Raw genomic sequence first — 13,337 nt, 5'->3', positions numbered from 1 at the left:
CCGAATACACCTCTAGGCTTTATTTATTTCCATTGTTTGTATACTCTGCTTGAAAATGTCTTTGAAAAGAAGCCACTGAACTGAATTGGTATTTGGATTCTCAGTTTGTTCTGAGCAAACTTTGTTGAGATATATAAATCCCTTAATCTGCTCTAAAAATTAAGACACTAAGAGGGAACTTTAGCCTCTGGACAGAAAACTAGTATCTGTGTGCCCCAAACATGTTTCAGATGCTCCTAAAACCAAGCTTTGTGGCCAGAGGCCAGCTCTGAGTTCAAGGTAAACAGGTATGAGACATTATGTCCCTGAAGTAGCAAGAAGAATAGAAGGAGGCTGACTGATGTCCCCAGTTTTGCAAGGGCCTAATGGTTTTATGGAGTTAGGTCAACAGCACTGGATGTGGCTGCGTCTAGACTGGCATGATTTTGTGGAACTACTTTTAACGGAAAAGTTTTTCTGTTAAACATATTTCCACAAAAGCGCGTCTAGATTGGCACGGATGCTTTTGCGCAAAAGCATCCGTGGCCAGTCTAGACGCGATTTTTCTCAAGAAAGCCCTGATCGCCATTTTAGCCATCGGGGCTTTTTTGCGCAAAACAGTTCTTCTCTGTCTACACTGGCCCTCTTGCGCAAGTATTCTTGCGCAAGAGGGATTTTTCCCAAGCGGGAGCGTGAAAGTATTTGCGCAAGAAGCACTGATTTTGTACATTACAAAGTCAGTGCTCTTGCGCAAATTCAAGCGGCTAGTGTAGACAGCTGGCAAGTTTTTGTGCAAAAGCGAATGCTTTTGCGCAAAATCTTGCCAGTCTAGACACACCCTGTGTGTATGGTGTTTTATGGAGAACTAAGAGATCCTTTGTGAATGGAGCTCACAATCTACAAGAAAGTCTTGCTCATACTGACAGTAATTGTCCCTGTGATGCTGACTTTTGAACATGCTTGGTCAGAGATCAAGGAGACACATGACCTCCAGCTGTCGGAGTACGAGCCAAGGAGTCTGAAAAACAAAATCCAACGAAAGACCTTGACTGACAAGCAACAAAAAGTGCTAGGAAAAATAGCTACCAGGAAAAGTTGCACATCCCTCTACCAATGGCTGGTCAGCCTCTCAGTTGCTCTGGCCAAATCAGTGGCGTCCAGTTCGATGTGGTCACGAGGGAGCAAAAAGAATGTGTCAGAGGCTCTGTGGTTGCAATTTCAGGGCTGGCAGTGGATAGGTAGGTTAGTTTCAATCACACAAAGATGGGGAACATTTGTTTCTTTTCCCTGAAACCTGTGGTTTTCCTGAAGCCTAAGAAGATGATGCATTTTCCTGTTTCCAAGTCACTACATTCGCTTCCACAGTGCATCAAAGCAGTGTTCATCATTGTGTGCTTGTTGCCAAAAGCATGAACCATCAAGGTGCTGGGTGTCCCTGTCTTCCACTGAGTGATTCGAGGAAGCACAGTACCTCATGGGAGGGAATCCATACAATGCTGGACCAGGCAAGCAGCAAGGGGGCACTGACCATGAAAAAACTTGAGAAAAGTACTTCAGAAAATGATTGTTCCTATCCAGTTTGCACAGGAGGGCAGCCCTAGAAGTTCATTCATAGCTCCTATTGTGTCTCAGATGCCTCAGAGCAGGGACCCCTTATTTTGTACAAACTGTCCTCATGGCGCCATGTGTGCTTATAAATACCAATGACAACATCTGGACACTTGAAAGCCACTCACTAGGGCACCAATGCTCTGAGGCTGAGCTAATTGGATCCTCCTAGATTTAGTGATGAAAGAATCCATTTTGTTGGGAGTCAATGATTTTGCAAGAAAAAGTAGGAATAAGGGGAGACCCTTGAGGATGAACAGAATCCAGGGACAAGGAAAGGAACCATTTTTCTGCCTCTACATAAGTTATTATTTTCTACACTCCCTAGCAGTATTTCCTGTAAACTGAGCACTTGGGTGGCCACCCAGAAGAGAATCATGTGCCACCCACCTGATTGGCAGAGTGTCCACATCCACCAACATGTGTTTCTATTAGTAGTGCGCATCTTCACTTGCCTTGGTACACATAACAACTTTTATTCCACACACAGATGGAAACATTAGAGGGAACATTGCCCCCACAGTCCTGCCTGATACCATTTCATATATTATAAAATCCCAGTGTTTCTGCCCAAATTGTAGCAGTGTGTTCATTTACCCAGGGTTCTCTATCTATTGAAAATCATCCAGTTATAAATATTCTCCATGGCTGCTGCAACTCTCACCAAGAAGAGTGGCAGCCCTACAAACATGGTATTTCCACTGTCAGGTTTGACAGGGTGCAGGTCTGGTAGCCACGACTGAAGTAGTGAGCATGTTCTTCACCAAAATGTAACGACTCTGCCCCAGTACTGGGGGCACATGGGGAAATTGGTACATGCACAACACTTTAATGGACAAAGAAAACAAGGACTTTACCTGCTCGCCGACTTTCCCTGTCCGCCCAGGATGGCCTGGCTCACCCTGCATTGAGATGGAGAGAGGTATCACAGAAGGCTAACTCAGTCCTGCTTTGTCTAAAGTCTTTTTCGGAAAGGGCTAAATTCCTGGTGTCTTAACAATAGAGTGAATAGAGTGAATGAAAGGCCTAATGAAATGTTTTGGGGGAACAGTGCTCAGTCTAAAATACTGAGTGTTCCAGCACTAATGAGCCTCATGCTATGCCACTGCACCAAACTTGTGCATCAACCCACTTTCGATGAGATCAAGCCTTCAAAATAGGTAACTTTCAAGCTGTCTATATTTTCCAAGAGTCTGTTAACTAGGAAAGTGTCAAGAGTCTGTACTAACATTAGGGATGTCAATGTGTAGACAATACACGATAAGCCTGGGCTTATCAGTTAATCTTGTCGACTACATGCATTCCCACCTCCTTCCCTCCCTCCCCATTCTCTCCCAAGTGAGGGAGTGGGAGCCAGTGTCCATGAAGAGCTGGCTTAAAAGCTGCCAAGGAGCACCCTCTGTCTGCAGGGAGCTCAGACCCCCCACTGACTGGGGCTGCCGCCACGCTGCACTGCTGCCTCTGTACAAGAGGCAGCAGCACAGGGCAGCAAATGGGAGCCAGTCTGCATGGGAAGCTGGTTTTTAAACTTGCTCCCCTCATGGATCAGCTCCATCTGCTATCCTGTGCTGCTGCCTCTGATAGAGGCAGGGAGCTCCCCAGGGTGGGTTGGGGAGCACACTAGCTGCCGCCCCAGTCCTGGAGACTATCCAATTGTCGTGTAATTGCTAAAATTTCATGTGGTTACCTAAGTACTCATTTACATGCTATCTAACATGGCCTATGACTCGATGAAAGATGCCAGATTTTTTGGCTTCCGAGGCCAGATTTTTCAAGAGCACTCAGCTCCCATTTGAGTACTAAAATAATTAACCAAATTTTGAATAGCTCAGTACACAGGGTGCAGAATTCTTAGAAACTTTGAAAATCCAGCCTCTCATAGGGTATGTCTACACTACAAAGTTAAATCGAACTAACGGACATTAGTTCGAATTAACTTTCATAGGCGCTACACTAGTGCTCCGCTAGTTCGAACTTAATTCGAACTAACGGAGCGCTTAGTTCGAACTAGAAAAACCTCTTTTTTACGAGGATTAAGCCTAGTTCGAACGAGCTAATTCGAATTAAGGGGTGTGTAGCCCCTTAATTCGAACTAGTGGGAGGCTAGCCCTCCCCAGCTTTCCCTGGTGGCCACTCTGGCCAACACCAGGGAAACTCGTCTGCCCCCCTCCCGGCCCCGGACCCCTTAAAGGGGCACGGGCTGGCTACGGTGCCCGTGCCAGGTGCAAGCATGCCAGGTGCAAGCCTGCCAGCACCCAGCCAGCAGACCCTGCACCTGGCATGGATCGAGCCACCCACCCAATGCCCCCCAGCGCTCCCCCTCTTCCCGGGACCAGGCTGGCGGCTCCCAGGAGCTTGCCCGGGACCGCAAGAGGCGGGCACCAGCCTGGGCTAGTGCAGACATCGTGGACCTCGTCCACGATCTCCGCACTAGGCACAGGAAAGTGGCCGGCTAGGGCAGGAGAGCTGCCAGCCTGGCCACCCAGGAGCAGGTGTGCAAGAGAATCAAGGGGGTCCACTGAGACTCCCGACCCTGAGCCCTTAGCTTACAATGGCCAACCTGGGTCAGACCAAAGGTCCATCTAGCCCAGTAGCCTGTCTGCCGACAGCGGCCAACCCTAGGGACCCTGGAGGGGATGGACCGAAGACAGTGACCAAGCCATTTGTCTCGTGCCATCCCTCTCCAGCCTTCCACAATCTTGGCCAGGGACACCACTCCTACCCCGTGGCTAATAGCACTCCATGGACCCAACCTCCATCACTTTATCTCACTTCCCTTTAAACTCTGTTCTAGTTCTAGCCTTCACAGCCTCCTGCAGCAAGGAGTTCCACGGGTTGACTCTTTGCTTTGTGAAGAAGAACTTTCAGTTACTAATTTGAAGCCTGCTACCCATTCCTTTCCTTTTGTGTCCTCTAGTCCTTCTTTATGGGAACTAATGAAGAACTTTTCTGTATGCACCCTCTCCACCCAACTCCTGCTTTTAGAGACCTCTATCCTGTCCCCCCTCCGTCTCCTCTTTTCTAAGCTGAAAAGTCCCAGTCTCTTTAGCCTCTCTTCATAGGGGACCTGTTCCCAACCCCTGATCATTTTAGTTGCCCTCCCCTCTCCCAGCCTCTCTCTTCCCCTCTCACACCTCCTTTTCCCAGTCTCCCCCTAGTTTTGTTCAATAAAGACAGATTCCATTTTGGAAGACACGTTATCTTTATTTTGTACATCAAGAAGAGGGGCTACGGAAGGGTAAGTGGAAGGAGGTGAGGGAGGAATGGGGCACGAGCCCCCGATGGGGAGGACTGAGCTGGCTCTGCGGGCTTCTGGGGGTGGAAGCTCTCCTGCAGCCCCCCAATTGCCCCCTCTCCCCAGATGGCAGCCTGCGGCAAGTGCAGCCGGGCTGATGGCCAAGTTCTGTGATGTGCCCAGTGTGGGTACTCCGGGCACTCCAAGCCAGGACTGCTTTGCAAGCGGGCACCCCTGGGAACTGTCTGTCCGGGGTGGGTGTCGGGACCCTTTAAGCATAGCCCTCGGCTAGCCTGAGACAGCATCTCCACGCTCTAGTCCTCCTCTGATGCCCTGCTGGCACTGCTTCCTGCCATCCTTAAGCCCGGTTCAGGGTCCACTTAACGTGGACATGCTAGTTCGAATTAGCAAAATGCTAATTCGAACTAGTTTTTTAGTCTGGATCCGTTAGTTCGAATTAGCTTAGTTCGAATTAACTAATTCGAACTAAGTTAGTTCGAATTAATATTGTAGTGTAGACATACCCAAAATGTTGATTACCTACTGTGGATACTATGAAAAAGTCAACTTCTTGCAATAGTTCAAATAGCTTGGCCAAAGGGTGGGGAGAAAAGCACAGGAATGTATATAGGTCCAGACTGACCATGGAGAACTGTGGGCTATGAGAGAGTTGGTCCAGGGAAGTGTGTCTGAGTAGCTCAGGACAGGCTGTCTAGAAGACAGTCGCTGCTAAACTGGCCTTGTCTCTGGGTCACGGCAGCTGTATTTTCTCAGTCAGCAGATAATGCGACTCCAGATGTGCTGCCAGAACAGATTTTTGTTATTTACTTGTTTAAAGAGCTGCTGCTTTCTTTTTTCTGGGAGTGGGGGTTGTGAAGAGCAGGCTGCTCTCAGAATAGCTCTTCCTGCTGCCAGTGGAGCAGCAGGGACAGGATGGTTAGCACTGCTCCAGAACCAAAACCAGAGAGACAATGGAAAAACAATAAACAACTTACAACAAAAAAATACAACTAGTGTAGAATAAAGCATGTGTGGTTTAAAAACGCACAGTCACTCCGTTCCTCCCCAGAAACCAAGCTAAGGCTGAGTTTCCAGAAGCCCAAGACAGGGAGAAACACAGAGAGAAGAGCAAATCCTCCGTGCCCAGTTTCATTTCTGTGGTGGAAACTGGAAGCCCAGCATGTTAAATGTGATAGGTTCCCGTCTTCATCTCCCCTTCCCCTGCCTCGCATTCCAGCCTATCGACTCTCTGGTGTGAACACCCCTCCTGCTTTACCTTTGGACCATCAGGGCCAGGTTTTCCGGGAAATCCCTTCCTGCCAGGTCGACCCTGAAACATACAAAGGATGATGATTGTAAAAGGCTTACTATTGACTTTGTTCCCAGCTGGGACATGATGCAACTGATAAATAGAGCTGGGTGATTCTTTTTGGTAAATAATAAGTTTACTGAAAAATGCATTTTTGGGGCACAGAAACAGCTTATGAATTTGGGTAAGAGTCAGCAAATAGTTTTGATTGACAAAAAAAAAGCCCAGAAAACCAAAATTTCAAAAACACTATTTAAAAATGTTGACCCAAGCAAAAGGTTTTTTTACCCTTTTTCATTTCACAGAGAAAACCAACAAACAAAAATCAGTTATGGTTAGACACTAATCTGAATTTTTTCAATTCAGAGGCTGAATTGAAAAATCAAAGATTTGCTCAGTTCTGCTTACAAAGTAGAGTCCCCCAAAGAATCCAGCTTATAAACCAATGCAGTCCTTTTAGGCACCAGGGCACAATGCCCTCACCCTTGTTCAGATCTCTGGAAGACTTGGATCCCAGTTCTAGATAGACACCGCATGTGTAAGAATGTCACAATCAGGCAAATTCCATCTCTTTGGCATCACATCAGAAGTGCAGCATGGGCATTGTAAAAAATGAAGAGAAGGTCTTTATTGCTGCCCTTTTAATGCTGGGTACTTATACACTACTATGAATCTGGCGCACGGAGCTTGGGGGGGAGGGGGTGCCGGCCCCGGGCGCACGGAGCTTGGGGGGGAGGGGACGCCGGCCCCGGGCGCTTGGAGGAGGGGGGGGCGCCGGCCCCGGGCGCAGCTATGGGGGGGGGCGTGCAGGTATGGGGGGGGCCCGCCCCGCCCCCTGGCGCCCGGCGGGCGAACGGCCACGCCCCCTGGCGCCCGGCCACCACCACAGGTTGGGGACCACTGCCCTAATCATTTTGTTACCCTCTGCTGGACTCTCTCCAATACATCAACATCCTTTTTGTAATGGGGAGCCCAGAACTGGATGCAATACTCCAGACTGGCCTCGCCAGTGCTGATTAAAGGGGAAAAATTACTTCTCTAGATCTGCTGTCAATGATCCTTCTAATGCACCCTAATATGCCATTAGCCTTCTTGGCTACAAGAGCACACTGTTGACTCGTATCCAGCTTCTCATCCACTGTAATCCCCAGGTGCTTTTCTGCTGAACTGCTATGTAGCCAGTCGGTCCCCAGTCTGTAACAATGCTTGGGATTCTTCCGTCCCAAGTGCAGGACTCTGCACTTGTCCTTGTTGAACCTCATCAGATTTCTTTTGGTCCAATTCTCCAATTTGTCTAGGTCACTATTCCTGTCTTCCAACTTATCTACCTCTCCCCCTTAGCTTAGTGTCATCCACAAACTTACTGAGGGTGCGATCCATCCCCTCATCCAGGTCATTAATAAAGATGTTGAACAAAACCAGCCCTGGAACTGATCGTTGGGGCACTCCGCTTGATACCGACTGCCAACCAGACATCAAGCCGTTAATCACTACCCATTCAGCTGACAATTTAGCCAGCTTTTTATCCATTTTACAGTCCATTTATCCAATCCATGCTTCCTTAACTTGCTGGCAAGAATACTGTTGGAGACCATATCAAAAGCTTTGCTAAAGTCAAGGTATATCATACCCACTGCCTTCCCCATGTCCATAGAGCCAATTACCTTGACATAGAAGGCCATCAGGTTGCTCAGGCATGTTTTGCCCTTGTTGAAGCCATGTTCTGCCCTTGTTGAAGCCATGTTCACTATTCCTGATCTGTGTCTTAGTAGTGCTTCCTGGATCTCTGCAGTATGAGCTTTGTCAAAGCAGCCTCCCACAGAAGCTAGCTGGGATTTGGGAGCATTAACTACCTGGCAAGAGTGCCCCACCAGTACAAGCTAGAATCCAGCCAACATGAGCTTTCTTGCATCACTGCTAACCAGCATGGTGCAGTGTGAACTGTTGGTTCTGTGCGTGAGTATGTGTGCCCAGTGCCTATCCCCCAACAAAGCAGGAATACACCCCTAAACCAAAGGTCCAGTTAAAACTTATTCCCTGCCTAGGTGAGCTGCTTTAGTTTCTGCTGTAGCTGCTGAAGCTGTATGGATTTATAGCATTGGATCCAAGGAATCAGTCTTTTGTAATAGTCAATACCTCATTTTATAGGGGGTAGTGAAAATCGCAGTATCAGTACACATGGTCAAAACTGTAAATTATATGTGGGGTAAGACACTTCTTTCCTGATCTGTATAGCATTTAAATTTCACTTGGAGGATGAGATTTGGTTACAATGATCCCACAAATATTCTTAGAGGTCATAAAATCCTACAGCAGTGAGTTCCAAAGATATGACAATATTCTTTTTGTTTGTCCCAAATGTACTGCCCTGTTGTTTTGCTTGAGAGTTCCTTACTTTCACATTATGGGGACTTTTAAAGTCTACTGTCCACATCTTTGTATTTCTCAATCCTTCTTTTTTGTTTGCTCTTCTCCTTTCCAAACCAATGCAGCATTCAAATGAGGGCAATGACATATATTTGAATCATGGAAGCCAAAATAGGGATGAATTATGGACCTTGGTTCAAGTCACAGAGTTTGCACTTAGCTCGGAACTGTCCCAAAGTTTGAAGGTATTTATATGGGGCTTTAATCTAGCCCCATCCTGAGTTGAAGATTAAGGTCTTGTCTTCACTACGCGATGGATCGATGCTGCAGCAATCAATCCACCGACGGTCGATTTATTGTGCCTGCTTAAACAGGGTAAATCAATCTCCATTAACTCTGGTATTCCAGAGCACTCTCTCATTAACTCTGGTATTCCATCTTAGTGCACAGAAGACACCATGGAAAGTATGTTGACTTCAGCTTTGCTATTTTCTTAGCTGAAGTTGTGTATGTTAAATCAATAGTGCAGGGAAGGTGTTAGTCTAGACAAGGCCTAAGACATTATATTACCACCAATCAATGTGCCGTGGGGGTCTTTCCAATGATTTCCATGGATGTTAGATCAAGCCCTTGTTGCACATATCCAGTACAATGCTTGCCAGCAAGACCATTCTTTGACTGAAACAGAAGGTTAGAATCTTTCATTTTAATTTCCAACCTCAAATGCCCAGTGAGGTATTCGAAGCTACCTAGTAACTGACCAGGCTACTCGAGAGCAGTGAAACTTACCTCTGGACCAGGGGATCCTGGTGGCCCTATGGGTCCTTCATCTCCCTGAAGGGGGGAAAAAGAAACTAGTGAGAAAATCCTATAGGTCTCTTAGGCTCCAGAAATGCTGGTTTGTAACACAATCATCAGTTCACTGCACACTCCCCTGCTTAAGCATTCGCTGTCTTGTCAGAATGTTTTAACAGTTCCATCCCATCCAACTGGAAAGGAAGAAGATTATCACAGCAGTTCTTTCAAAGAGGGCACCCTCCCCCCCACCACTGAGACAGTCCCTCCCGATTTGCTGCAGTCAGGTTTGTTTATGGAGCCAGCCCAGTGCCAGAGGAATAAACCCAAAGATTAATCCTGGACACCCACTGGAAATTCCCAGAGAAATTAATGGCAACTGTGTGGGTTTACCAAAGGGGAAGATTTGTCCCATAAGATACAATACTTGATCATAGGCATGTGATTAGCTTGGTTTAGCCAAGGAAGAAAACTCTGGAGAGCTCCTTGCTTTTTCGTCTCTGGTGCAAGGTTTCTGACAGGCTTTTGCATATATCAAATGGGCAAATATACTGGGGTTTCTCCTCTACTTGTAAGCAGGACACTAGATTGGTGCCATTATCGAGAGATCCCAAAGGCTTACATGGCAGTTGGGCTTGGCCCTGCATCTTGGCTCCTCGACAGTTTCTGTTTAGTGTGGATCAGATTTAAAGTTTCTAGTAGACCTTCAATTTCTCTAGTAGACCACGGTGACCTAAAGTGCCTAGCCTAAGCCCACAATAGAAAGAGAAATTCAAAGTGCTCTTAGCCCACTCATTGCTCCTGTGGCTTTGAGTTAGACATAAGGACTACTAAGAGAACCCTTTGGCCAAGTGGCTCAAACATGGGATTGGAAATCAAGGATACCTGATTTTGACACTAATTCACTGTGTGACCTTGGGTGAGCACTTAATACTCTTCCACCTCACAGGGAAGAGGGGTGGATCATGCAGATGAAGTATCAGGGGAGCCGACAGACTCACTGGGTCCCTGGACTTGGTGGGAGGGAGGGTGTGGCTCCGCGTTCTTGGAAGGGACGGGGCTTAGGGCAGCCAGCCCCCAACACTGCCCAGACTGCGCCATGCCTTCCATAGGCCTCAGCGCCATCTGGTGTGCGACACTCGGCTCCAGCGTCAGTTTAAACAGTAGCAACCAGGAACCCCGGGCTTTTTGAATTGCTGGGCCTCAGAGCCGTTGTCCCCTCATCCCTCATCAGTGGGCCTGTGAATTAGTTAATGTTTGTAAAAGCTCTTTTGAATGACAAGCACTAAGAATGATTATTGCTATTATGAAATGCTTTCAGTTCAAGCACTGAATGAGTATTATTTGCACAGGACTACAAATGTACAAGGCTCTTGAAAGACAAAAGACAAGGAGCTTGATTTTCCTCTCAGGCTCATGTAAATCAGGAGAAACAACAGTGAAAACCCTGGAGAGACACTGATGTAAAGCTGTTGTGCGAAAGAGGAGAATGAAGCTCATTGGCTCTGCCCTAAAGTGTTTCCAATAAGGGTCACTGAAGTCAATGGCAATTCCCCTACAGAGGAGCGGAATTAAGCCTGGGATGGTGGCACAACACGATGAGTGGAGGCAGCAGACACAGGACTATGCAGCAATAAGGGCATGTGCACACAGTGGAGAAGCACGGGTATTTTCAGCCCATGCATGAGGGAGTATTTGCTTCCAGGTGCAGCTGGAGCAAAGGACTGGAAGTTTGGGTCCCACTTAGGCACAAGATTAATGTGATTAGAAAGGGAAAGTGTCTTGGACCAGAACTGCATATGGCCTCAGAAGCCATGTGCACACTTACTTCTTGGCCAGGCTGTCCCCTTGGCCCAGGTAAACCTCGCGCCCCAGGCTTCCCCTGCAATGGATCCAAAAGAAAAGATTCTAAGAAATAAGCTGTGAGGGTCCATTCAAGTGAGACAGGTCTCTCTTTCCAACACACATTGCCACAGGACAGGATCCAATGTCAATTTTGTTTCAGAAAAAAAAAAAAAAAGAAAAATCCCATTCTTGGAGGGACCTCAAGCCAAACAAACCAAACCAGCGTCTCAGCCAGACCAATCTCCAGGGCTTTTCCCCCACCCCACTTCCCACATCTGTGTTTTCATTGGCTGTTTCCAACTCAGCACAAGGTTTCTATCTGAGAACTGCTCACCTTCAGGCCTTCAGGGCCATTTTGTCCTGGTGGACCAATATCCCCTGGAAAGCCCTACAGAGAATCAGAAACAGTTGGCATTACATTAGAGAGCTTTCTGGAAAGGCTTCCTGTGTTCTTCTAAGAGCTCGGCCAAAGATTTAACTTGATGCGGTGTGCTGTGACATTCATTATTTGCTGGCACGGCGCACATACAGGCCACTGTGGGGCATCCGCAGGGACTGAAGCAGCTTTGAAATCACCAGATGAAATTCAACATGTGGTGGGGGGTAACACAGTAGACAAATGATCTTAGGTTATTGGTTTAAGCAAGAATAAAGCACCCTTTCCATCACCAGCCCCTTTTTGGCCCATCTCTTTGGAAAATTCACAATTGTAAGGGCCTCCCTCTCATCACATAGTTAAAAATAGCAATTTGGTTTTTAGTTCATCGTTAGGAGTGAGTATGTAATCTCACATCTCAGAGACATGAACTGCCCACCTGAATGACAGAGGGAAGGAGGCTAGGAATCGAGAAAGGTGCTGACATGCTCATTAGCTGCTGTCTTTAACCAAACAATGGCGCCCTTTCCACCCACAACTCACTCACTGAGGAAACAAAGGAATCCATAGTCATTTCCAACAGAAACAAGGAACAAGGATTACTAAGCGATACCACTCAACAGAGAGTCATTCCAGACCCAGCAAAATACCAGAACCCCGATGAAAGGAAAACAGTTTATCAGCCAGCACTGCAAGTGCTCACGGCGTACATTCTCTGATCATTAATAAGCAAGTGAATCACAAATGTGCTGCAGAGAAATTGATCTTGTACTTGAACGCATCACAATGTGGTTTTGGGTGAGGGCAATAGGATTGTCTTCCTCTAATATGAACATATTTGACTAAAAAGATTCCCAGGTAACTCACATCTGAGGAGAAATGGATAAACAGGGAAGGACTGAGACCCACTATAGTACAATGATGAACCAGCTGTTCTCACCGTGACTGATGTATGATCTTCCAGAGTAGAAGAGTGGACCCCCAGTCCTCTCCTCTGGCCAATAAGGGGAAGGCATGGAAACGTTCTGGAAGGGTTTGACTCAGGAAATGAGCTCTTTCCCTGGGAAGTGGACAGCAGCAGAAGATAGGCTAGAGAGCTGCATGGTGAGCAGAGAGTGACCAAGATAGCTATGGAACATTGCTTGGACAGACCAAGATGCTCCATGGGAAAGGAGAGGGAACTGGGTTCTGCCAGTAACTTGTCATGTGTCCTTGGGCAACTCGCTTCAACTTTCTAGGGATAGTGTCATGCCCTGTTTGCATGCCCTTTCTTAGTGCGCTTTGAAATCCATGGAGGAGGAGGTGCTAAACACTATGGCTGTGTCTAGACTACATGCGTCTGTCGGCAGAGGCATGTAGATTAGACACATAGGCAAAGTCAAATGAAGCCGCGATTTAAATGATCGCGGCTTCATTTAAATTTACATGGCTGCCGCGCTGAGCCGACAAACAGCTGATCAGCTGTTTGTCCGCTCAGTGCGCTAGTCTGGACGCTCCCCTGCCAACATCAAAGCCCTTTGTTGGCAGCCCCGTTATTCCTCGTGGGATGAGGTTTACCGGGGCTGCCGACAAAGGGCTTTGATGTCGGCAGGGGAGCGTCCAGACTAGCGCGCTGAGCCGACAAACAGCTGATCAGCTGTTTGTCGGCTCAGTGCAGCAGCCATGTAAATTTAAATGAAGCCGCGATCATTTAAATCACGGCTTCATTTGACTTTGCCAAACAAACAAATCTACATGGCTCCGTCGACGGAGCCATGTAGTTTAGACGTACCCTATTAGGCTATGTCTAGTCTGCATTGTAAAATTGAAAAAATTGAGTATCC

The 13,337-nt window shown here is 47.2% G+C and overlaps 1 protein-coding gene across 4 annotated transcripts in view; it reads right to left on the bottom strand.

The window, feature by feature from the left end:
* COL27A1 (collagen type XXVII alpha 1 chain) overlaps window positions 1–13,337 on the bottom strand; it is a 296,056-nt gene that overhangs the window by 142,240 nt on the left and 140,479 nt on the right. For all 4 annotated transcript variants that reach the window (XM_014580186.4, XM_014580190.4, XM_089772923.1 and 1 more), the window contains 5 exons: window positions 11,473–11,526; window positions 11,122–11,175; window positions 9,288–9,332; window positions 6,099–6,152; window positions 2,445–2,489 (listed from right to left, as the gene is read on the bottom strand). In XM_014580186.4, the coding sequence (XP_014435672.3) occupies window positions 2,445–2,489; window positions 6,099–6,152; window positions 9,288–9,332; window positions 11,122–11,175; window positions 11,473–11,526 (252 nt within the window). The remainder of the gene's footprint in view (window positions 1–2,444; window positions 2,490–6,098; window positions 6,153–9,287; window positions 9,333–11,121; window positions 11,176–11,472; window positions 11,527–13,337) is intronic.

This window comes from Pelodiscus sinensis, chromosome 23, assembly GCF_052426305.1.
Source record: "Pelodiscus sinensis isolate ZL-2025 chromosome 23, ASM5242630v1, whole genome shotgun sequence".
In the NCBI taxonomy this organism is placed as follows: Eukaryota; Metazoa; Chordata; order Testudines; family Trionychidae; genus Pelodiscus; species Pelodiscus sinensis.
The sequence above is the reverse complement of the archived record's forward strand: the minus strand, read 5'-3'. Positions and strand labels throughout refer to the sequence as shown.